The sequence below is a fragment of the Acomys russatus genome, chromosome 31 (genome assembly GCF_903995435.1).
Source record: "Acomys russatus chromosome 31, mAcoRus1.1, whole genome shotgun sequence".
In the NCBI taxonomy this organism is placed as follows: domain Eukaryota; kingdom Metazoa; phylum Chordata; class Mammalia; order Rodentia; family Muridae; genus Acomys; species Acomys russatus.
Genome location: NC_067167.1, coordinates 14,037,249 through 14,063,315, shown reverse-complemented (window position 1 = coordinate 14,063,315; position 26,067 = coordinate 14,037,249). Strand labels below are relative to the sequence as shown.

Sequence of the window (26,067 nt, the reverse complement as noted above, 5' to 3'; positions counted from 1 at the left end):
CGCCTCCATCATGCCTGCACAGATGATCCCACACGCTCCATGGGAGGTGTTCCTGAGAAATTTGGGTCCTTTTTACCTCAAACATCTGTGACTCAGTGAATATATATCCGAAACACCATCAAAATATAATTTAGGCCGGGGGCGAAGCATTCATCATGCTGGTGTATGGTCTCACAGTCACAGCAGTAAGCATGCAAACACTTGAACTGTTCAAGCAGAGCAAATTATATGTCTATTCCCCCCCCCCCCCCCCACACACACATACAAGGGTTCACTATATTTTATCATCAAATCACCAAGAGACAGAGAGTCTGTCAGGCCTGGATACTATACCAAATATCTCCAGGCATGTATGCTCTCGCAGGGTGGTTCCTGCCCTTCTTCACATACTCATTTTTGATTTCTGCCTTCTCTCCCACATGCAGCGTCTCCTCTGTCCTCTCTCACAGGGACACCATGACAGTTAGCCTTCTCCAAGGCAGGATCTGAGCCACAACATCCCCAGGTCAGAATGTATCATACAAGTGGGTGCCCGGGGGGTTGAACCTGTGGCTCTACACTGAGCCACACGCCCAGCCTGAGAATGTTTTCCGTGCTGCTGTTCCAGCTGGAAGCAGCCACCTACAGTGTCTCTCTTTGGTTTTTCAAAACTGCAGGTGGCGTTCTGCTTCTGCTGAGAGTACGCTACGTCTTGCTGTCCTGACTCCCCTTGCTTCCTTCCCATCATGCTGCAAGAGTTGTCAGGGACTGCTGTCCTCTTCGGCATTTGGGTGCGGATGGATGATATGACATGGCCTTCTAAGGCCATGGGGAGGAGACTCACCAAGTCTGGACCTACCAGATTTTTAGGTCAAAGCCATATCAAGTTTTATGGTCTTAGAACCCAGTGGGGCAATGCTTGTGATCTTGAGAGCTGGTGTGACAGAGGGTGAGTGAGTTAACCTTAGAGCTTCTATCACACGGACATTTGATCCTGTGAGCCCGTCCCTTGCACAGCTAGGCCACGCATTTCCCTGCAGTGAACACTAAGCCAAGTTTGCCTCCATGGATGAGTCAGACAAGTAAATTAGCAACACAGCAGCAAATGACAGTGGAGGAGGTCTGGGAGGCAGCTCTGACCATCACTGCACAAAGAGGGCTGAGCCCTTTCTTCTGCCCACACTCTGCGCACACGTCATTGTCAGCTCTGCCTCAGTGCTGGTGTCGGGTATGGGGGGGCAGTCTATGGAAGATGACTTCTTTTGTTTGTTTTTGAGACCTGGTTTCTTTGTGTAGCTTTGACTGTCCTGTACTAACTTCGTAGACAAGGCTGGCCTCAAACTCACAGGGATCTGCCTGCCTCTGCCTCCCAAGTGCTGGCATTAAAGGTATGTACTACCACCACTGAGGAATTCTGACTTCCTTGGTGTCAGGACTACGTTTCTGTCCAAAAACACTTGTGTTCTGGGTCTGGTAGGAATCTGACAGACATCCTCTGCAGTGGTTCAAGTGAGCTTAGAGTACTTACTCTTCATCGCTAGCCTCAGGCAACTTCCTGAAAGTGAGAGCTGTGTAAGGCAACAGTATCTTCAGACAGGAGTGGAAGTTGCTTATTTGAGCATCTGAGGCTTTCTCTTGGTTACTATGGGTTACTATAGGAAGCCAAAAGCTTCTGCCTGGTAAAAGGTTAGATGTTTTGCCCTTGTGAATGAGTGACTGGCATTAGAAAACTGTTCAAATAAGAAAGGGAGACTAGACCACTCAGCGCCCCCACCACCACCACAGGGTTTCTCTGTGTATCCCTGGTTGTTCTGGAACTAGTTCTATAGACCAGGCTGGCCTCGAACTCACAGAGATCCACTTGCCTCTGCCTCCCGTGTGCTGGAATTAAAGGCATGTGCCGCCACGTTTTTTTTTTTTTTTTTAAGAACGCTTTAGAATGTTCTTTTATGATTTGGCAAGAGTTGGATATTGTTACCTTTCTGTCTTTTCAGTAGCCTCCATGGAAGCATGGATGGTGGGAGGGAGGAAGGGGCCGTTGGGTACTGAAAGATACAGTAGGAGCTGCATTGTCTGTCCTGGTGTACCAGGACCCACCAGGGAACAGCTATGTCATGTAGGAGCAGAGGGCATATTTTTATTCCTTCCTTCCTTCCTTCTTTCCTCCCTCCCTCCCTCTTTTCTCCCCTTCCTTTTTTTCCCCTCCAGGGATGGAACCCAGGACCTGGGGCAGGCAGATGCTCTACCACAGAGCCCCTCAACCTAAGTATATATGTTCCAGTGTATTTGCTGCAGGGCCATTCGGCTTGCCTCAGCTGTTTCAACCCTGCTGTGCACAATGGAAGGAGAACTGTTTTTCTGGGAGCTGGACACTGTAAGGTCAAAATAGAAAACCATATTGTAGTAGGACTTAATTATACATTAAGGATATTCATTATATTAATATGCTAATTACCATGAGTAATGTAAAGGCAATTTTACTATTTCACAGACTTGGAGGAGTCGTGCAGCCTCTGCCTGGGCCTCTTGTAGCACTTGCTCTGGGAGTCAGGTCTGTGTGTGGTCTGAGCACTCTGAGGCCACTATGCTTAGATGGCGAGTGGGGCAGGGGAAGGTGCTGCCTATTAAGGACTGAGGCTGGACCAGTCCAGCCACCTCACACTTCCCAGCTTAGCCCCTGCATGTAGGACTTATGGTGCCATCCGACATGCCGTACAAGGAGGAACCTCAAGGCCTAGGCAGACCGTAAGCTGAGCTGTCCTGACATCTGTAACCTTTCAAGCTGTCACAAACCAAGAACCCCAGATATGGTGGACCAGAGAGCAGAGCCTCAGAGCCCAGGTTAAATTATGGACTCAGAGCATCATGGGAGCAATGAAGAAGATGCTGTTTTAATGCCTCATCTTGTGTGGTACTTGCTACAATCTATAACTGACTACCATAAACAGCAAAGGGAGGTTGGGTGACCTCTCCCTGGCTCAGGCAGCCTTCAGTCTCTGAGCTGTTGTGGACAGTGCTTGGCATGGAAGTCCAATCCTGGATCCATCCCACCCCAGCCCTGGCTACCAGGAAGTTGAAGTCTGGGGTTTGTAAAGGTCACAGTTACTCTTTGACACATGCTTCCGACATTTGAGGGCAGCATGGCCTGGCTCGTCTTGTGTTACTGCCACCTGTAGCCATAAACTGGAATTCACTTAGGTTTGTATTTTTTACCTCCCTACTCTCAAATGTTAGGCTCCTCCTGTACCTGGTGGCTTATGAGAATACTGTCACCTGGGGCTGAGGACGTACCTCAGCAGTAGAACACTTAGCTAGCATGTTCAAGGCTGTAGGTTCAACCTCCAGTTTACCTGTCTACCACAAATCTCTAAGAGACATGTGGCAACTGGCTTTGAATGTCTTCTACACTACACAGACCAACATGTGCATTGTGTATTTGGTGTGGTCATGGCAGGGGGTGGGGGGATAATTATTGGAAACAGCTTTTCCTGACCTTCAGCTTTCTTATCATACGTAGTTATCTGTGGTACTGGGTCATTTTGAGACTCACTAACAATAATACCGAGCCTAGCAACAACATGGGCCAACATTTATTATTTGCTGTGTGCCACATACTATAAAAAGTGCTCGACCTGGGCTATATTATTTAGGACAAAGGCAAGGAGTGCCAATCCAGTGGGGGTAAGAATGGGGTACGTATAAAAAAAATCATACCTTCCCTTCATTTTTCTCTTTTCTAGGGGGCCCTGTCTGTGAATGAATGGCTTAAGGGGCCATCATATCTCCAGGATGGAGTCTAATGGTACCCAGTAGATATCATATCTCCAGGATGGAGTCTAATGGTACCCAGTAGACATCCTATCTCAAGGATGGAGTCTAATGGTACCCAGTAGACATCCTATCTCAAGGATGGAGTCTAATGGTACCTAGCGGATGCAAACTTATTTCGCTCTTGCAAACTGGGGATATGGAGGTCATGGTATGTACTGTGGGTTCTTCCAGGCATCCAGGGCTGCAGTTTAACAGCATCAGGATGTTTACTGAGCTTGCTGTGGCCATGGCCATGCTTCCTGGCCTGTGTCTAACCTACAGTGTCCATAAAATGCTCATCCAGTGACAGAACACCAAAGGTCCCACCAAACTGCTTCTCAGAAAAGGAGAAGGATCACACAGAGACAAAGAGATGCACCCCATTGTCCTGCATCCCGGTCCTGAGGCTGACCTGGCACACACTCCAGTTTGTAGGAAAACTGCATCATACAGTATAGGTAATGCTGTCCCCTGCCAAGGAAAGTCCTGGCACCCAGGACCGGAATATGTTAGTAAGTGCTCTCTAGGAATTCTCTACTTAGCTTGAAAACCTGTTATGCTTAAGGGTTCGATGACATCGTGTCTAAGAGCATTCATCACAACATATAAACATTTCATGAACATCTCATCCAGCACACAGGGCCGTGCAGTGGAATACTGGGTAGGCATTTAACATGAAAACCCAGTCACTGAAAAGAGCTGGTTAAAAGGCTATGTAAAAGGTAGGCCTGGTGGTGCACATCTGTAGAACCGAGTGCTCAAGAAACAGAGGCATGGAGATCCCAAGCTCTAGGACAGCCTGGGCTATAGAGTGGGATCCTGTCTTAAAATGTATGTAGAAATATGTGCATAGAAAACAGGTGTATCTTGAAACATTAACAGTAGCTATCTTGGCTGTTAAGCTTGTGGATGGCTTCTCTATGTGTCTATGTGTGTGTGTGTATGTATCATCTATCTGTGTGCATATATATGTATGTTGTATCTGTGTGTGTGTATGTGTGTGTATATATATATATAAAAACATCCATCTAGCTGTATGTATGTATGTATGTATGTATCATCTATGTGTATGTATGTATATATATCTAACATCCATCTAGCTGTATGTATGTGTGTATGTATGTATCTATCATCTATGTGTATATGTATGTATGTATGCATGCATGCAACATCCATCTATATGTATGTATGTATCTGTGTGTATATATGTATGTATGATCTACCTATCTCTATGTGTATGTATGTATCATCTACCTGTCTGTGTATGTATGTATATATGTATATAACACTCATCTATCTCTGTGTATGTATGTATCTGTGTGTGTATATGTATGTATATGTATCTAACATCCATCTATATGTATGTATGTATCTGTGTGTATATATATGTATCTAACATCCATCTATATGTATGTATGAATGTATCTCTGTGTATGTATGTATCATCTATCTGTGTATGTATATATGTATGTATGTTGTATCTGTGTATATGTGTGTGTGCATGTATGTATGTGTATATATATAACATCCATCTAGCTGTATGTATGTCTATGTGTGTATGTATGTATCTATCATCTATGCGTGTATGTATGTATGCATGCATGCATGTCTGCATCTAACATCCATCTATCTCTATGTATGTATGTATCTGTGTGTATATATGTATGTATGATTTACCTATCTCTTTGTGTATGTATGTATCTATCATTTACCTATCTGTGTGTATGTATGTATGTATGTATGTATCATCTACCTACCTGTGTATGTATATATGTATATAACACTCATCTATCTCTGTGTATGTATGTATCTGTGTGTGTATATATGTATATATATGTATCTAACATCCATCTATATGTATGTATGTATGTATCTCTGTGTATGCATGTATGTGTGTGTGTGTGTGTATGTATCTATTTCTTTCCCCATCCTCCTCTCCATGTGCAAATGCTGAAGATCAAACTTAGGGCCTTATACCTGCCAGGCAAATGCTCTATCACTGAGCTACACCCACACTGTGGACAACTTTTCTTAAACTTCTTTTTGAATTTCATTTAAATGAAGATGAATAGTTTTTCAATTGTAACATTCTTCTATTTTGTTGTTCAAGCTCATGTTATTTATTCTTCATGTTTCCCCTTGAGGTCCTATGTCCCCCTTCCTTTTTGGCTGGGAGGATTGGGACTGATTTTCCAGCATGAGCCAGGACTTGTGTGCAGGTGTTAGTCTGGCTCACCTCCATGTACCAGCAGGCTGGCCGTCTATTTGGTCATGAATCTTGTTTAGATTTTTTGGTTTTCACATTGTATTTCAATTCTAACATCTGCTCAGCTGAATTTTTAAAATACCCAGTGCTTCCTGTAATCTGAAGCCTCTAGGAATCTTCTTCAAGTAGAGAAGAGAGTCAAATCATCTCTAGTCTAATTTCTATCAAGCCTCACTGTGAAAATGTCATTCTGTGGACTTTCACCTGTGGACACTCTGTCAGTCTACTCTCTTGGTTGTGCAGGGTTGGAGCTTAGCATCAAGTCTGATCACCTCAGTACAGCTTGGACTGTAGTGTATTTCCTCTATTTCAATGATCCATCCTCCTTCTCTTTCTCCTCTTCTTCCTCTCCCTCCTCCTTCTCCTCCTCCTCTTCTTCCTCCTCCTCCTCATCTCATCTAAATCTCCTAAACAACTGCCACAGGACTGTAGAGTGCGCCAGGGACCAGGCTCTGGACTAGCAGTTCTCAAGTTGTGGGTTTTGACCCCTTTGAGAGTTGCCTATCAGATAACCTGCATACCAGATATTTATATTAGGATTTAAAATAGCAGCGAAATTACAGGTATGAAGTAGCAATGGAATAATTTTATGGTTGGGGTCACCATGACATGAGGAACTGTATTAAAGGTTCACAGCATTAGGAAGGTTGAGAGGCACTGTTTTGGACCATATGCGGACTATTTAACCCTCACAATGCCTTACACAGGATAAAGTTTCATCTCCCTTTCATATACGAGGAACTCAGGGTCAGTGATAACACTGAGAATACTGGTCAGGTTTACACAGCTCAGCCAAGTGGCAGCATCAGGTTCAAATCAAGAATGACTTCAGCTCAGCCAGTGTTTTGTGTAACTGGGATATGCTGCTTTATCTCTCCCATGAGGCTGCTGGTGTCCTGACCCCCTTAAGACACCGTGTTGTGGAGACTCATCATATAGAGGCTAGTGGAGAAGGGGTACATAACACCACTTCATGGGGCCCAGGGGGAAGAACGTCCTTCCTGACTCAAGTCTCACTGACCATTTGTTTTCTCTGAGGAAGTTGTACACTTTTCTTTCAGAGAAATCCTGCCATTCATCTTGACCTCCAGAAGTCCAGAGAGCAATCTGTGGCTCAGTCTCAACAACCATGCATGGCTCGGTGCTGTCAACTGTCAACCAATATTCTAAAACTTTCCTGCAGGCTCTAGCCTGTATTTTCCCTAGGTGTGCCCCACACATTCAGGCTTACTGTATCTATTTTTTTCCCCTACTGTATCTATTAATGGGAGCTGTCCTGAATCTTGTATAGCATGAAGCATGGCAGTGTGACCATACAATCACTCAAACGTTTATCAAAGGGGTTACTTTGCTTAGCCTACTCTTGGCAACATGCTCATAAGGAGAGTTGGAGACAGGGTCCACACCATCAGCTAAGTATGATGAGAAGGGAAGTGAGCTGGGGCGGGAAGGACCCCACAGGGAAAGGCTCCCCGGAAAGTCAGGGGAACTTTAGCAACAGATGACTCCGACCTGTCTAGCTACTGTTCCCACTAGTATTAGAAAAACAGTGGACACAATGTGTTGGTTCCATAGCTTCAGAAGCTACAGCCTAGACCTGGACAGGAGTACTTCATGGGATCAGCACAGGCGCCCCACAACCAGGAAGGTGTTCAGGTCTGACGTTCAAGGGTAAAGATTGTGCCTGCATGTGACAGGCAAGGGCAGAGGAACCCAGGTGTCGTGACTGGCCCCAGGTCAGCTCCAATGATACACACCATAAGTAAAGACCTTACATTTTCTGCATTTGCTAAACACACCAGGGGTGACTTCTTTACCACACCCACCAGTGCCACTGAAGAGACAGTCTAAGAAGAGAGTGTGAGGGTGTAAGGGCTCAGTGGTTAAAAGCACTCATGGTTGCAAAGGGCACAGGTTCGATTCCCAGCACCCACATGGAGGCTCACTACCTCCTCAGGCACTAGGCACACATGCGGTGCACAGACCTACATGGGAGGCAAAACCACACACACCCATAACATAACAGAAATAAATTGAAAAAAGAAGAAGGTGTGATCCAAGTGGTCTTTTGGTCACCTTCCACCCTGGGAGCTCTGAGGTTCTCTGGAGAGAAGCTTCTGTCATTCTTCCACCCACTCAGTTACTGAAACAACCAATGAGTAAAACAGAACGGGCCCCCTGAGGGACATGTACAGCCGAAGCCATGCTGAACAGGAACACATTATTCAAAGGCCAGATGGAGGAATGCAGTGACCCTCCAGTTAGGGCCTCAAGGGACAACGTCCAAGGGTTGATGTCATCTTAGGAAATATCATTATTTCAGCTAGGCCTGGAGGTGCAGGCTTTCATTCCTAGATAATCAAAGAGGCTGAGGCAGGAGGATAACACGTTTAAGGCCCGGGCTACAGAGCGAGTTCAAGGCCAGTATAGGCAGCCAGTGATGGTCTGTATTAAAGTAATTAATAAAAAGAGTGCTGGGATGTGGCTCAGTGATGGAGTCTTGCCTAACATGCGTGAAGTCCCTAAGATCAATTCCTGATACTGTGAAAACCTCTTCATTTCAACAATCATCTCAAATCTGTTCCAGATGCAAACATGTTACCCAGGATGCACCTGTTTCCTGTGTGAGACCTGTACTTGAGTTGCTGCTCATCTTTGGAGACACCCTCCAGGTACGTGCTCCTCAAGGCTCTCTCAGAGTCTCTTTTCTTGTTCGTCCATGTTAAGTCGGGGTCTCTTTCTTGCCGTCCCTCTCCCCTTGGGCAAGATTTCGCCACTGTATGGCATTTGTCATGATTTTCCTGTTGTAGCTGATTTCCTAGCTGGCTGCGTGCCTTGAGGGGTACCGGTCTCCTTCCGCTTTGCAAGTCTAGGGGCTTAGTCTATGTTTGGTAGCCAACCAGTGTTGTATCAAGTGAAGAAGGAAGCTGTGGCAGGTTCCCTAAGATAAGGGACTTGCATCTTAGGACCAAAATGAATCCAGCGTGGGTGCCTAGGGCCAGGACCTTCATTATTCTTCTTCTTCTTCTTCTTCTTCTTCTTCTTCTTCTTCTTCTTCTCTTCTTTCTTTCTTCTTCTTCTTCTTCTTCTTCTTCTTCTTCTTCTTCTTCTTCTTCCTCTTCTTCTCCTTCTCCTTCTCCTTCTCCTTCTTTTTTCCCCCACAGAAAGATCCAATGGACACACACTGGCCACATGATAGCCTTGGGGTGGAAGAAGATGTGTTCTGTACGGCCTTCAGACAGAAGCCACAGTTCCCCTTGTCTCTATGTTGTTTGAATCCCTGTGCTCTAAAAGCTGGATAAGCTCCATCTGCAGCTTGCTTCACCCACGTCCAGAGGCAAAAATAACCGAGAATATTCTGGGTGTGTTCACAGATCCCATTGACATCTCTCTAGCTTTACCTATAGTTAATTTTCCCAAGGGCCTCCTAGGAACTACCTAAATAGTTTCTAGAGATACATACTGCCTAATTATGACCTTCAGCATTTAGGAAGAAACAGGAGAGCCTCTGCCAAGAGGCTTATCTGGACCAGGACTGATATATTAACTGGGCAGCATGTAGATTCCTTTTTTGGAGTTAATTTATGCTAACTGAAAGAGAAGGTAAATTAATTTTCCACTCTTAACTAAAATAGGAGTACATGTAAACAATGTTGGAGATACAGAGAATATAGAAGAAAATTAAGTTCACCTGTAAAATTTCACTGTTGCGATATGGCTATGGCTATAAGTTTTTTTGTGTGTGTGTTTTCTTTTTATATTTGTATACACACTCATGTACTTTATAAACTATATGAATATTTACATATGTGAATTTAAATATGAAATTGGGATAACACTTATGTGCATTTTTATAGGTGGCTTTTCATAGAGTGCTATGTATCATGGACAGATTTTGCATGTTATTATACGTTCTTCAAGGACCATAGTTTGGAAGGTGGCAGAGCATCCCACTGCATCAAATAAGGTTTAATGTCATGCCTCACTCCAAGTATAGAAGGCTTGGCATGCTCACCAAGTATGGACTTGCTTCCTGGTAAAACTCCAGGTTTTCCACGGAAGCCTCACACAGTGGCCCGGGGTCAGTTGTGCTCACAGATTCCCCTTCTAAGGTGTCTGGCCAGTATGGCCTCTCATACTCACCCTATGGGGGACAGGACCACTAGGATATTGGAAGACCCCTGAGTTATTTGGCAAGAAAATGGGAGAGAGGCTTTTCAGATCTCATTTTCTTCCTCCTCTTTAACAGCTGAAGTATGTAGTGGAAGCTACATGCTTCATACAGCTACATACAGTAAAGAAGTAAATTCTTTACTGGTAGACTGAAGATATGGCTCAGCAGTTAGGAGCACTGTTTGCTTTTCCAGACGTCCTGAGTTCAATTCCCAGCAACCACATGGTGGCTCACAGCCATCTATAATGAGATCCGATGCCCTCCTCTGGCATTCAAGTGTACATGCAGAGAGAGCACTCATGCATACAAGTAAATAAATAAATCTTAAAAAATAAATAGAGCTACTTCATTTATCTTTAGAAAAAAATTCCTTATTGGTTCATGAAGCCTTGGAAATGGGGCTCTCACAAACTCAAGATGACCTTAAGAGCCTTGCTGTTGAAAATCTTTCTCAAATGGATGTGCTCATTTTCTTGACTTAGTAAACTCAGTACAGCCATCCATCTGTCCTTGGACTGAACTGAGCATGCCCAAGATTCGTATATACAGTGGGCCAGTACTCGGACATCACCTGTGAACACCCTACTGTATGTTCTATGCCATCTCTAGATGCCTTGAAATACTGAGCAAATGTGCATTCTATCCAGACACCTCACTGTATGGCATTGGTTAGTGGATAATAACAGGAAAAATAAGTTGGCATATGCTGAGTATGGAGTTAATTCTTTTCAGAGCATTTTTGATCTATGGCTGGTTAAACCCATGGATACAGAGCTTGCGGGGTGGAAGGCTGAATGCATACATAAATGACTCTTTGTTTCTTTGCTTTTTGCAGATGCCCGCCTAATGCCTCAGGCTCATCCTTCTGAAGTGAATTAATGAGTTGTCACGCCTCCAAACTTACCACATGTTCTCACACAGTAAGTGTTCAGCTTCCAGCCAAGCACCCTCCTCTGGGAGACCCTATCCTGCTGGGCACTGGGGCAACCTCATGATGGCATCGATATAATTTTAGTGTAATTATTTGTTTATAAACTAGTCCCAGAGCTCTTAGAGAACGGGGACCTGTACATGGCTCACAACAGACACACAATAAATATCAGTGTGCATTTGTACAAAATTTTACTTTTTCTCTCAGATGTGGACTACAGAAGCAACTCAAAGTTATATTGAAAATCGGAGGTTAAGAGCACTGCCTGTTCTTCCAAAGGTCCCGAGTTCAATTCCCAGAAACTACATGGTAGCTCACGACCATCTGTAATGAGACCCAGTGCCTTCTTGTGGCGTGCAGGCACACATGTGGGCAGATTATTGTATAAATAATAAATAAATTAAAAAAAAAAGAAAATCAAAGCCTGACACATAAATCCTAACCCAGAGGCTGATGGCAAGAACATCTTATGATAACTGTCCTTCCTATCCTCCTCATCCTTAACAGGGATTTATTGAATTGTAAAGTAGGGGTGTGGTACCTCATTGAGTTCTGACAGTAACCACAGGAGGTGGTTGTTACTATCTCTATGTTATAGACAAGGAAACCAAAGATCAGTGGTACTCTTGCTCAAATTATGAAGCTAAGAGCCAACCTTGGATTCAAAACTAGGCAGAATGCAAAGACCACACCCCTAAATATGATAGGCTTGACTGCAAAGGCCACACCCTAAATATGATAGGCTTGACTGCAAAGGCCACACCCCTAAATATGATAGGCTGACTGCAAAGGCCACACCCCTTCATGTATGGATGGGAGACTGCAGGTCTATAAATGCAGTGAAGCAATCTGTGAAAAAAAATCCAAAGTGCCTACTCTTTAACTGCCCAATCACCATCCGTTACAAAAAGGACGGGAGGAAATAATATTAATCTCTGGGTATCCACCTACCATTGTTGGCTTTATGGCTTCGTTGATTTTCAGGAGCTTATGCCAGTGCAGAGCAGATTTGAATAGATGAGCCCCAGCAGTGTTAATCCATCTATTCTTTTTGTGGGAAGCACTGTTTGGTGTGAAAGAACCACACAGCTTGAAATGCTACTTAAAGAAATTCAATCAGGGACATTTGCAGTATGCCTCAACTTTTGGCTCAGAGTCAAGTGGCAGGATAGATCAGGTTCTCCTGTACATATGCAGGAATCGCCAGAGAAAGAAAAAAAGATTTATTTATTATGTATACAGTATTCTGCCTGTATGTATACCTGGTCACCAGAAGAGGGCACCATATCTCATTGTAGATGTTTGTAAGCCATCATGTGATTGTTGGGAATAACCTCTGAACCAGCTCTCCAGCCCACCATTATGGCTCTCAAGGGCTCTCTTGCATGTTCATGTTTTCACCGATTGCCTTTTATTTTTCTAGCATCAGAGTCAAGCAGAAGCCACTTTTGGTCAGAGAAAACGAGAAACAGAAGGAGAATCATGTACATCCAAAAATAACGTTAATTTCATTATCAACGGTCAACTAATCATAGTATCAAACTTTCTTTGCGAATTCCCCACTGTGCAGTGGCAATGGAAGCATCCCCTGACCCCAGGAATCTCAACTCCACTGAGACTATCTCAGAGTTTAGTAAAGGGCTTAGGAAATTCAGCTTCATTAAATGGATGAGAAAATCAAGAAGTGAACCCATCCCACCCACTCTGCCTTAGGACCTACTGATCAGAGGCGAGAGTGGAGGAGCACAGAGCAGAATTTGGTTTCAACCTTCCCAGTGTCCGGTCTCACAGGAAAACCTTCTTTTCTACACATCCCTGATGCTTCCTATTCCCGTCACGCTTTGGTCAACTCTGGTGTGCTAGCTCCCGGTGCTTCGGTTTGCTTGCTATCTACTGATGGTGGGGTAGTACTGCGTGCCCCCACACAGTCGGCTGACCGTGTTTTCTGCTTATTGCCATTTCTGCCCCTCTAATCTAGATCCTTCCAGGGACCAATTCAGCCACAGGATCTCAGGGAAGAGGGAGCCCAGCCTCACACATGTGCTGACTTCCAGCACCATGGCTTCAACATTCCTTATGTGTTCCTCAGCCAATCTCCGCCCTACCACACTCCGCACAGAATGAGAACAGAACTGCAGAGTTGCAAGTCAGAGAAGACCGTACATGGCTAACTATCCCAGAGCCTGCAACGTGTTCTGTACAGAGAACTAAGATCCAGGAAGAGTCTAGATAGTGGTTCTCAACCTTTCTGTTGCAGTGCCCCTGCCCCCTCAGTACGCTTCCTCATGTTGTGGTGACTCCCAATCATAAAATTCTTTTCATTGCTGCTTCATAAACTGTTATTTTGCTGCTGTTATGACTTGTGATGTAAATATCTGATACGTGGGACATCTCACAAGCAGCCCCTGTGAAAGGGTCACTAGAACCCCAAATGGGGTCTCGAGCCACAGGTTAAGAGCAACTGGTCTAGCAGAAAAGGTAAAGCTTTTAATGCTGGATTTTTGTTTTAAAGGGCTGAGTATATAGCTCAGTGGCCGAGTGCCTATTTAGCAGGCAGAAGGATCCGAGTTCAATGCCTAGTCTGGCAAAAGAGGAAGTATTTTAACACTTAAAATGATTGAAGGAAGTTCTTCCCAGATTCTTAAAGTGTATCCAATACTCCCATAGAGAAAGCACTAGTATATTTCTAATTTACCCACATCAACTGTGTGAACTAGAGAGGACACGCCTCCAAATTGCCCTGGTTATATGTGTTGCTACTCCTAGAGGCCTCCTCAGGAAGATGACTACAGTTTGGGGGAATTCATGGACACAATCTTATAGTTCCCCACCACTCATGGGGGTTAAGAGTTAAGGAGACAAAGTTAAAGGTATTTGTAAGTTTCAGACTTCTTCTTCGCAAACACACCTTTGTCTCTAACATAAGCCTGCTGCTTCACCTTCTACAATGTCACTGCTCAAGTGGCATCTGGGAAACCTGATCTACAGAGACTGAGGTGTGCTCCAGGACTAGCCAGTTGATGAGATGAACAGAAATCAGATTCCACAGTACTCTGGGCACAGACTCTAAGACATAGTGCGGGCTTAGTGTCTGCCACTCAGCCACAGGAGCAAACTAACTGAAAACATCAGTCTATGGTGATGAATCTTTGCTGTCAATTTGATTGAATTTAGGACACATCTCTGGGCGAGTCTATGAAGGGGTTTCCAGATAGGTTTAACTGACGAGGGGGAAGACTCACCCTGAACGTGGGTCCTACCGTTCTATGGACTGGGCTCTCAGACAACATGAAAGTGAGGAAAGGGGGAAACCAGCTAAGAGCAGCTCTCTCTGATTCCTGATGGCAGAGGCCGTCCTGTGGTAGTGAGACCAGCTGCCTCGTGGTCTTGATGGCCATCTTCTGCCTACCGTGACACTGTGAGCCAGAGTCAACCCTCCATTCTTTTTAACATTCTTTTTAATCAGCGACAACAAAAGTAACGAATATGTAACTTTCATTTTGCTTTCCTCTATTCATTTTCACCTCCATGTTATTTGAAAGTGGAAATATTAAAGGGTAAATTTAGTGTCAATGCAAATAATCAAAAGAGGCTCAGAACTCACCCAACGTAACATTCCCCAAATCAGAAATGCCCCTGCTGCGAAGTGCTCTGTAAAAGTGGCCTCTAGGACCAGGGGCGCCTGGGAAATAGCACACCCCACTTCTTCCTCCAACCTGCCTGCATCTGGTGTGCCATGGTGTCCCAAAGGACGCAAACTATGGAATTCACAGCCTAGTTTCTCAGGAAGGCTCTGTGATCTCCTCTTAGCCACAGGATTGCTATGGGAAAATGTCCCAAACCATTTTACAAACTGGAAGGTTCCTATGCATCACTGGTGAGTTCTTGACGGCTGATGAAGCCACATGGTGTTGTGAGGATAGTATGTGAAAATATGCTGCCCATAAAAAGTCTGCAAGGCCAAGGAGCTGACAACTTTAAACTGAAAAACAAAAACAAAAACCCAAAAAACCCAAAAACACTCATTCACCTGACTTAGAAGGTTAAGTATGCACTTGAACTGTTGTAAAGAATTTGTTACTTTCTTTTGTCATCTGGGGTAACCCAGAGGACTGCCTCAAATGAATTGTAAGCCTTAAGATTGGACCAAAATATGGAATTGCCCTACATAAAGATACAAAGAAGGCCTTTTCCCCCAAGCAAAGCTGTTGTGTCTCAGAATTGCTTAAAGGTCTGGGTCAAGGCGCATGGCTTTTGTTACTATTTTTGAAGTTAGACAAACTGTGCTCACTTAGAGAGGATTAAAACGCCAGATTTGTGTAAAATAAAAATCCTCTAGAGCAGACACAAGAACGCCAGGCTTGTGAGTGTCTACGTGAAACCAAACATCTGGACGAAAGATAAAATAGCTGCGGCAGTTTGCCACACATCCTCCAAATTTGTCAAGACATGCTGATCATAAAGCTAAACAGCGGTGGCTTGACTATGCTCCCCCGCCCCCCATCTGCCCTTCCATCTCAGCTCCGCATTGTGTTGTCACCCATAGGGCCAAATGTCCACAGCTGCCAGTTTCAGTTTTAGCTTCTGGCAGGCTTGTGAAATGAAATCATATAGAATCTTAATAATCTATAGAATCATATAGAATCTTTGAAAGTAAGCATCCCTTGGGGAAAGGCTGGAAGAGCCACAGAACAGTACCGTGAGGTGACGAAAGCAGCTTAGGAGCCATGAGGAAAGAGCAAGTGAGCCCTTCCGGTGTTTCTACTTTAGTTTCTACTTCTCCGGTGGCAGAGGGGAAACGCTGCGTGATGGCTACTTGCTGGAAAGTCTATCTCATGTCACTTAGCAGAAAGTGGAGAAATGGATGAGGTCAGTCAGCAAGGAGGAGGTGGGGAAGCAGCCAGCCAACACTGATGCTCTGTTATTTATAAGGGGATCTGTAGAAGCTCTTTCATTTCAATCCCAGAGAAAAACCACGGGACACAAATCCTTGTCTCCATTCTATATGTCAGGAAATTGCGACTCCAAAAGTCTAAGCTCATGGAACAGGGAGGCAGCTGATCCGGGGAGTGAACCCGAATCTGCCTCTTTTTTCTATACCACCAGTCAAGCTCCTGTAGAGGAAGGTGTGTCATGAAAACCTAACCACTCACAGAAAAAAGCAAAACCCGACCGTTTAAAGAAACAACTGAATTTCACAAGAGCAGCAGGTTACACTTACATTCTTGACATAAAAAAACCCAACACTGCACGTCCTGTAAATCCCAAATGCAACGACAGTAATCAACACTTTCAGTCTGTGTAAACAACTGAATTTAAGATACTTAAGGCAGCCTTGGAGAGTTGCTTTGCAGTCCTGACTACACATCAGTTTTGCATTATCCTCATCTCTCCTGGAACAGAATCGCGGTATTTTAAAAGCCCACACACATAATTTCCAATCTTTGATCATTAAAACCTAAAGGACTGAGCAATGCACAGCAAGATATAAAGGCTGTTAAGTGTGAGCCTGGCTGACAGTCCTTAGCATGGTACAAATTTGGGGCGTGGCTGGACTTGGTTTGCAGAGTTTGTTAGAACTGGAAGAAATGCCTTAGATAGAATATTCATGTGCCCACCACACTGAATCATACTGGGATTCCCAAAATATATTACACTGATTTTTGTTTAATCCTCCAAATCTGTTTACTGTATTTTTCGGACTATAAGATGCACTTTCCCCCCAACAAAAGTGATGGGTAAATTAGGGTGCATCGTATGGTCCAGTTGGTGTTTTTACTGTTTTTCTTCTTTTACTGCTCTGAAAACTGGGTGCATCTTATGGTTGGGTGCATCTTATGGTCCAACAAATACGGTATTTAAGATCTAGTGAGCAGGGAAGAAGAATCACACTAAAGCAGAATTGCAAATTCTTTTGATTGTAAATTATTTCGGGCTCACAGTTACATCTGTTCTGTCTGTCTCAGCTGCAGAACAGCCCGGGTTCTATCTCAGAGATATACTTGGACAACTTGTGTCATCTTGAGGGTGTGCACACCTTAAGGAAACATGTATTGCAAAATTGCTTTCATTTTCTAAGTCTGTCATAACTAAGTTAGTTTTCAGGCTCAGTGACAAATATGGGTACATGTGGTGGCATACCTCAAGGAAGCCATTTTAAGATTTACTCTGAAATGAACATAGAGGCCCAACCTTGGGGGCTCCCACTTGTTATTTGCATAGTGTCTAATCTGACTGCTAATCAATAAAGGAGACTGACTATTATAGAGGTAAACATACTTATCACGCCCCCAGAGAAACCTGCAGAGGTAATGAAGGAGCAGGAACCGGAAAGATCTTACTGTAGTTTTGGTACCAGGAGAGGGAAGGGATTTCTCATATGTGAAAGTGGAAGTTGGGGGCTGGAGAGATGGCTCAGCAGTTAAGAGCACTGACTACTCTTCCAGAGGTCCTGAGTTCAATTCCCAGCAACCACATGGTGGCTCACAACCACCTATAATGCCATCTGATGCCTTCCTTCTTCTGGCCTACAGGTGTACATGCAGGCAGAGCACTATATACATAATAATAAATAAATAAATCTTTAAAAGAAATAGAAAGTGGAAGTTGGTAGTATGAAAAGCACAGTGTTCGCTTGAACGGGTGACTGGCAGGATGGGAAACTCAGGGATGCTAAGCCTGCTAAAGGCACTTCCTATGTGGCTTTATGGGTTGAATTGTGATCACCTCAGAAATCCCATTTGGAGATCTAATCTCTAGTACCTCAGAGTACAATGGGACTGGAAGGTAGAGCTCCCCAGGAGAAGACCCGAGGAAACGGGTTAGTGGTGTGGGCTCTACCAGTGTGACTGGCATCTTCCCAAGAGGAGACAACCTGCACCTGGGCATCTCTCGTGCGGAAGGCAGACCACAAAGACAACCTGATGAGCAGGTGACTGTTCATATGTTGGAAGGAGAGAGGACTCAAAAACATGGGGAATAAATTCCTGTTGGTTAAACTATGCAGATTGTAGTGTCTTGTCATGGCAGCATGAGCTAACTGACATCTATATCTATGTATCTATGAATTTATCTGTGTATCTATACATGTATCTACATATCTATCTCACTCTGTGTGTGTATGTATGTATGTATGTATGTATGTATGTATGTATCCATCCATCCATCCATCCAAAGTGGGTGAGGACTTACCACATCGAAGGCAGTAAACACGTGACAGTAGTGGTGGTTGGACTTCAAATCTTTTGTGATATAAGCAAATGTTGAGAGGTCTTCTGGGTCCTGGGCAGCACAGGAGATATTACGAATTTCATGTTCGGCGATTATGTTCTAGAAGAAATGACACATGTAAGTGATCATTGTTTCCCTTTGAGAACCAACACACTTTAGAACCAGGACAGGTAATCTGGGAACTGGCTGCTTTTCTTTTTCTCTAGAATGTCCAAGACCAGCAATATTCAAAGCGATTCAATGTGCCATCCATGGGCAAAGGTACACCAGGCCTGGAAGGAATATTTTCATTTAATAATAATAATAATAATCATCATCATCATCTCACATAGTCATACCCTGGATCAGCAGCTCTTGCCAGGTGCAGTCTGGGTGACAAACAGGATAGTAATTACTAAGCTTACCATTTCCATTTCCCAAGTCCAGCTGCAGACGGGCAGTCTTGCCTGCTGCTAATCCTGTCTGGGAGTGATCATCTGTCACTTGGACGTGTGAGGGAGCTGTCCAAACCCTTCTCTGTTGTGTTTGTCCTCTACTCCCTGCCTCCTGCCCTTTGTTCTCAGGTGCTGGCATGGAACCCAGGACCTTGCTTGTGTGTGCCAAACAAGGGCAGGTTCAGAACAAAGAGGAGGGGGAGGGGGGAAAGGAGCCTCAGTGCTCTCCTCTCTCTTCAAGGCTCTCAGGAGGCTGTGAGTGCCAGCAAGGGTATATAACACTACAGTGTGATATTCAGGCTTTAGGTGCCTTGTGGATGCAAGGAGCTATGGATGGGATAGCTCTTTCCTCACTAGACCCACCACAGGGAAGGTGTGGAGCTGGGTTTGAGATCTGGGGTTGTTTGGGAGGGCTGACACTCAGGGGCCACTGTAATGCTTTTCTTCTTTCTTCCTCTCTCTTTGATAGACTTGCACTTCTTGTGTCTTCTCCCTGCTAGCCTCTGAAAATAACTGGTGGGAGGAATGGTTTAGTACCATTGTCCCGAAGCACGAAATAACCAGAGAGCGTCGTCATCTGCTGCAAAACCCTGCTACAAACATCTTTTGAAACACAGATATACTTAAAAGCCCTGTCATTGTACAATCATTTTTTTTAATCTTATGATTTCTCACATGTCTTCTGCAGTTGTCATAGTTATAAAACCTCCCAGTGCCTCAGTTACCCTAATTACTTTTTAACTGCACATCTTAAAGAACCCGTTGGCAATACAATGTTCCACGTCTGCTCAAGGCTTAGAAACAACTGACAAAACGTCCTTCCCTGCCAGCACCCTCAGTGAGCACTTCATGTCCTTCACTCTACCAAGCTCTGTGCTTGGGAAGCAATTACAGAATTAACACATAAAAGACAATTAAATTAAAACATTCTTCGCCATGGCCTTGAATGCTGACACCGTGTGCAGCTGCTCTGTCAAAAATAACTCACACTGCAATTGGAAACCATAAACAAATAACATTCTACTGCCAGATAGCTTCAATATAGAAAAGTCTCAGCCCTCTTCCTACACCCAAGTAGCATTTCCTTAAAGAGAACACTAAATTCGGAACCCGTGACTCTTTAGAAGGCATATTAAGGTCTGGGTAGTCTTTGGAGGTGCCATGTTCACAGGTGTGAGTCTTGGCCATCACCCGACTATGGCTCTTGGACTCCAGGACTCTGGGTTGGGTTGGCTTCACCTGCTGTGACAGAACCTAGGTGCACTTGGGATAAGGGTTTTCTGGCATGCTTGAGGGGGGTTTTCTTGATCGCTGTGCATTGAGGTGGGAAAGCTAGCCCACTGTGGGCAGCATCATTTCATGGGCCCATTCCTAGACTGAAAGAAAAGGCTCCTTACTGTGTGTGCCATGTGACCAGCTGTCTCAGGCTCCTGCCCCTGTGACCTCCCTGAAGTGAAGGACAGCCACCTGAACTGTGAACCAAGATAAACCCTCTCTCCTGCAGGTTGCTTCCGTCTTGGATTTTGTGTCACAACAACGTATAAAATAATTCAAACACCTACAACCCGCGATGAGTACTAGCTTTCGTTTTAAGCCATCACTTGTGCCCTTGAGGACCTTTGCCAGCATAAGGGAAATTGTTTACAGTGACAACTGTACTGTGAGGTTTGCTGCCATGAATTTCTCGGCTCTTTAATTCACTGTGACAGCGTTGTGGTCCCGGACAAAACTATAAAGCAGCTTAAGTTGGTTCTGTAGTGTTCTGTCCTCCTTAGTCCCCTGAACCCTCCCCAGGATTTTCTGGAGTCCTTTTTCTTCTTGTCCCCAAGAGGCCAGGCCTGGCCTAGAGACCAGCATATCTCACATGTTTGCCTAATGCTGTGTCACTGATGCACAGCCCAGTCTCGGGGCTGGCGTCAATGCTCCTTTGAGGTGACGCACGTATTACACAAACATCATCTTTCCTCATCACTGAAAATGCCTCAGCCAGGAGGAAAGCAATACACTCAGGCAGGAATATATTCACAGACCTTTGTGATATGTCCCTGGCAGATCATGGTGAGGACTGGGATGTGTGAGTGGAGGTACTGTGTCTCTCTCATCGTCATCCACTTTTGGGGGATGGGGAAGCCTGTTCTCTATCTGCGGAAAGGATCCAAGGCCAAGGCCTCTGGAGCTGCAGCCTTAACGGAGACTGGATGGTCAACTCACTCTTTGGAGAAGACTCAGAGAAGAGAGCAGCCCTCCTTCAGGCTCGCATTAATTTGTGGCTACTCCACAAATTAAAAGGTGATGCTATCATGTCCTGTTTGTGGCCCAGTGTAAGAGCTCTTTGTATGTTGTTAAAAATCAAACTCTTTGTATGTTGTTAGTGTTCATTTCTAAGAATGTCTGTTCCGAGGAACGCAGAGCTTTCCAAAGGCTTGTGAGAAGGTCTGAGGAGGGTTCACCTACTCTCCTTTGGGTCGGGCTTAGCAGCTTTATGCCTTTTAATTTCTGCCTGACCGGCACCTCTCAGTATGTAGAGAAACAGCTACAGATGTGTCTGGCTGGAGGGTGTGGAAGAGACTTGCTTGGTGCAGCCACTTGATATGACAGTTTGAAGAGGGGAATGAAACTCCAAAGGGATGCATCCTGGGACTCCGTTCCTTACTGCATCCTTCATCTTCACTCTAAAGTCTTTCTCCTGACCACCTCCTCAGGCTAGACTCTTCTCCATCAAGGGACTGAAGTGTCCCCTCTAGAGAAGGACCAGGGCGGAGGCAGCGTTCTGAGAGGTAGTCAACTGGAGATGCCCCGTGGGGTGCTCCATGCTGAGGATCCTAGCGCATACCAACTGTGATCTCACGGGACTCCCAGATGCCTGTGAGAAGTGTGTGCTGGGAGAAACACTGAGTACTTATTGCTAGGTTTGAAGTTGGTAAAGGAAAACAAACAAACAAACAAACAAAAAAACTAAAGTGAAAAAGACTCCTCCTGCCTGCTATTCTTTTTAATACATTCTGGGGAAGGTTGAGGAATGGTAGCATGGGAGGGGCAAATATGACCCAAAAGCTATGTCATCCATGGATGTGGGAACTGGGTCACCTATTGGAAGACCCTGTTAATCTCAAGAAAGGTCAGTAACAAAACAGCTGGAGCCCCTGTGGCCAGGTCCCTGTGTGGGTTGACTCTGGGCTGCTGACCTATGAAAGCAGATGTGATTTCCCTAAAACACTTTAGGACTAAATCTATCCCAAGCTCCATTTCAAATTCAAGATCTCTTTTGTTTCGCCCTTAAATCATGCTTGGTGATTAGTTTCCTGAGTTGCTAGGCAATACATTTGTGGGTTTATAATGAGGCATCTGGCCATTCGGCACGAACTCAGAATTATTTCTTTATTGGCTTAAAAAAGAAACGCTTCATTGGAGGGTTCAACTTTTGCATCCTCTAGTAGGGGCTAATAGGAAAGGAAGGGTAATTAGCGTATAATTAATTACCCATTGTACTTTAAACTAATTGGTACAAGGTAGCTGTGGAGTAATAGAAAGAATATTAGGTTAGGCAGTGGGGAAAAAAATCCATGACAAACAAGCTGTGCCTGTGGGCAGACATTGGCCAAAGGACATGGACCTTAAGGTGTCTGTGTGGATTGGACAACCATGTCCATCCTACCAGTGGAAGGCAGAGGGACGTGTGGGAAAGAATCAAGGACAGTAGAAGCACAGTGAGAGGTGTGTGGGTCTCAGCGCAGGCTTAGAGGCCGCTGGTGCCTCAAACGATGAGCTCTCAGGTACAGTTCCACTGCCCAAGGCTTTCAATTTCACAGTGGCCCACCAAGACAACATCCCTGTGGGGACACATGCAAGGAATCTAGACAACAGCACCGGAGTTCGTCTCCTCTCCCTCCCTGCAGAGCCTTCAAGCCTCTAAAGCCAGCCCCGAGCCCTGCTCATGCGCCTCAGCTCTCAGTGTAGCTTGACTTGTCTCTCTTCTGTCTTCTGGATCAACTCCTACGTCAGTCAGCTTCTCACACAGCAACTGTTAGGCTAACACCACCCCCCCCCCAAGTCATGTTGGGGGAAGAGCAGTTGCACAGACAATTGAAGTAAACATTGCCAGTTCTTTCAAGAGCCAGATGTGTGTTGTAATAGTCGTAGACAGCTTGGTACCACCTGCCACCAGACACATGGTGCTTTTGCTCCTGAACCTGGAAATTAGTCACAGGCCACAATGCGAGGACTTGAAAGACACCCAGGTCCTCTTTATTCAGGGTGTTTATTTACACAAAATCATCCTTTGCATATTTTCCCTGTGCTGCTGCTACTTTTAAAGAGGTTGGCGAGCAGAGGAGGTCTACGCAATCATTGGTAATTAAGTCTGAGGCATCTCCAGAGGTACAGAGCATCTGAGTCTACATCCCTCTATGCATCTGTCTGCCAAGTGCAGCAGACCCAGCTAAGGCTCCCTCGCTGTTCTGATGGTAGAAGGGGGGCTCTCGTCAGAGAGGATGCTATTAATATAGACGCTCTTCAGGCTTTTAAAATTCAACAGGGTTTAGGGACAGTTACTCCAGGTTAGGGTGAGGTGTCCATGTGTGCATGTGCTGGGGGAGGGTCCACATGCCAAAGCCTTTCACATTACACAGACTGAATGGCAATGGTATCGTCAGTGAACATACCAGCCAACATAAGAACTCTTTACACAACTTAACTGATTTAAAGATGAGGCAATTTTAAGTGCCAGAAATGAAATTCTCCAAGCAATAGAAAAGCCAATCAAGGGGTGTTCTGATTTGAGTCTCTGCGACTATAATCTGACATAATCATAGCCAGTGACATACCGCACAGCTGAGCCATCCTTAAAGATAAGGCACTTAATATCCTTTGACTACTGTTAGCCATCATAATAACATAATGCTGTGTTACAAGCTTTCTGCCTGATGCCCCAGAATCCCACCCCCAAACTGGGAGGTTGTTTTTTATAGCATTTTTGGGGGTCACTCGGCTTGTCCACCTGATGACGCAACATTTTGTAGAAAAATCATTAGGGCAATTTGTAAAAAGTTGATTCAGATGCTTAAGGTTATAGACACAAAAGGGTCACTGTCCATGGGACTTTTCCCTGACGTTGCAATCCGGGTGCTTCACCTCCCTGTCCCCACTGCTGAAGTTGGCTGGTTTCATGACTCTCCATCTTATTTCTCCAAAATGGGGTGTGTCTAGGGGTGAGATCAGGGTGGTGGGTGTGGAAGATAAACCCTGCTTACAAATGGTGGTCACCTCATCTCTCCCTTTTTATCCTTTATCAGCTGAAAGGATGAGGCAGTAAAACACGGGGACAGACCTTTAGGGTTTTGTGAGAAGCTGGTCAGCTTTACCACACCAGTGGCCACGCCCAAGCTTTCGAGTTTAGCGCTGGGATTCTGGGTTCTTGGCTCTGGAGGGAAGGCTAAGACGATTTTCAAGTAAAACACAAATCCACTTGGCCATATTTCACCTTGGAGCTGCCAAGTGTTCCCACCGTGGGCACAAAGACACAGCATGCCCACAGATTGCGTCTCTTAAGACAATAACAAACAGTAGCAACCCCTTGTTCCAGTAGCTGGGGATGAAATGCAGTTATAGAACGCAAAAGGTCAGGATGTGCTCCGTACACCAGGCATCTGAGCTGGACCAAGAGAGGGGACGATCATTTCCTGGCCTTTTGGTTAAGATCAAGTGTGGTTTACAACGGCAAGAACTTGACGCATGCATGTTTAGAATCACACACACACAAAACGACGTCCTCGCTCTTCATCTGCTAACGTTCTTCTGGCTAAGGAGTGACACTGCGCCTTGAGTCAGCGACTTGCTGCTGCTGCTGCTGTTTCAGTGTTCCCTAGATCCAAAGGGATGTGACTGCTGTGTGATCCTGGTCTGACTAGAGAGAACACTGTGAAATGTAAGAGCAAAGTATGGATAGCCATCCTAGATCAAGACCCCAAACAAACTATGCCTGTGTGTGTGTGCAAGTGGGTACGTGTGTGTGCATTTATAGTCATAGGCATGAGCAGGAAGCATGAAGACCAGTGTGTGTGTGTGTGCATGTATATGTGTGTGCATGTATGTGTGTGCATGTGCATGTGTGCGCGTGTGTGATGAAAATGGAGAGTGCTGGGATTATAGGTCACATTCTCAGGACTATGTCTGGAACTTGAGCCAAAGAGAGGTTTGGTACCTACCTTATTTGTTGCATCAATAAATTTGACTCCTTTATATGAGACTGAAAGAATAATAGTGGGGACTTTCTTCATTTGCTCCGTAGACTTCTGAAATTAAAATTAGAACGCTGTTAGAGGAGCGTGTGTTGCATGGCAACCGGAGCACATCGTATTTTTCCTTTTGAAAGATAAAAAAATAAACTGAAGCTAAAACATGCACACATGTGCGCACACGCGCGCACACACACACAGGTACATGCACGCACAAGCATGCACACATGCACACGTGGACACATGTGCACACACACACACGCGCACGCACGCGCACACACACACTCACTCACACGCTAAACACAGTCGGATTTGGCTATCTTTCTTGCCTTTAGCTATGCCTTAGGCTTGTCAGGGTCTGTTGGCCCTACTCCTTTCCCTCCACACCAGCAGGAGTCCAGACAACTCTGTGTCTGTGCCCCTGAGAAGAGTTAAGCCACGTCGTTGTTTGACTCCAGAGGCGCATCCCAATGGCGACAAAATGCTTGCTGACGCTGGTCCTTCCTCCCTGTCACTTTCCTCCTTCAAGGCATAGGGCGTGTTCAGATGTGGACTTAAAAATGGGTTTAAAACACATCCCTGCAAATTTTCCTTAATCCTGGCCAAATCCCAGAAGCGGATATAATATTTATAGCGGAGTCACACAGGACCACACAGGATTTCGTACTGCTTGAAACATCTAAGCCTTCCCGGAGCAGACCTTATCCAGAGGCCCAGGCAAAAACCTCAGAAGCGTAGTGTGAGCCTTTCCTGCTTAGCCCCGTCGTTTGTCACCAGTCACCAATAGTCTTGTTCACCTCACTCTGCTCCACGCGTACTCTTAACCATCGCATCACACACGGAGACAGACTTACCTGACAGTTAGCCTGGTGGGTTTTCCACACAAGACAGGTGGGAACAGAATAGGAGAGAAAACACATGAGAGGGTGTGAGAAAAAGAAACCATCGCAACAATTCATCAGTGGCGGCATAAGTTCATTAAAAAGTAAAGGGTGCCATGGAAGGCCGCA

At 45.0% G+C, this 26,067-nt stretch overlaps 1 protein-coding gene across 21 annotated transcripts in view; it reads right to left on the bottom strand.

The window, feature by feature from the left end:
• The window catches only part of Anks1b (ankyrin repeat and sterile alpha motif domain containing 1B), a 1,021,560-nt gene that overhangs the window by 3,793 nt on the left and 991,700 nt on the right, over nucleotides 1–26,067 (bottom strand). For all 21 annotated transcript variants that reach the window (XM_051139823.1, XM_051139820.1, XM_051139819.1 and 18 more), the window contains 3 exons: nucleotides 25,912–25,923; nucleotides 25,028–25,114; nucleotides 18,352–18,489 (listed from right to left, as the gene is read on the bottom strand). In XM_051139823.1, the coding sequence (XP_050995780.1) occupies nucleotides 18,352–18,489; nucleotides 25,028–25,114; nucleotides 25,912–25,923 (237 nt within the window). The remainder of the gene's footprint in view (nucleotides 1–18,351; nucleotides 18,490–25,027; nucleotides 25,115–25,911; nucleotides 25,924–26,067) is intronic.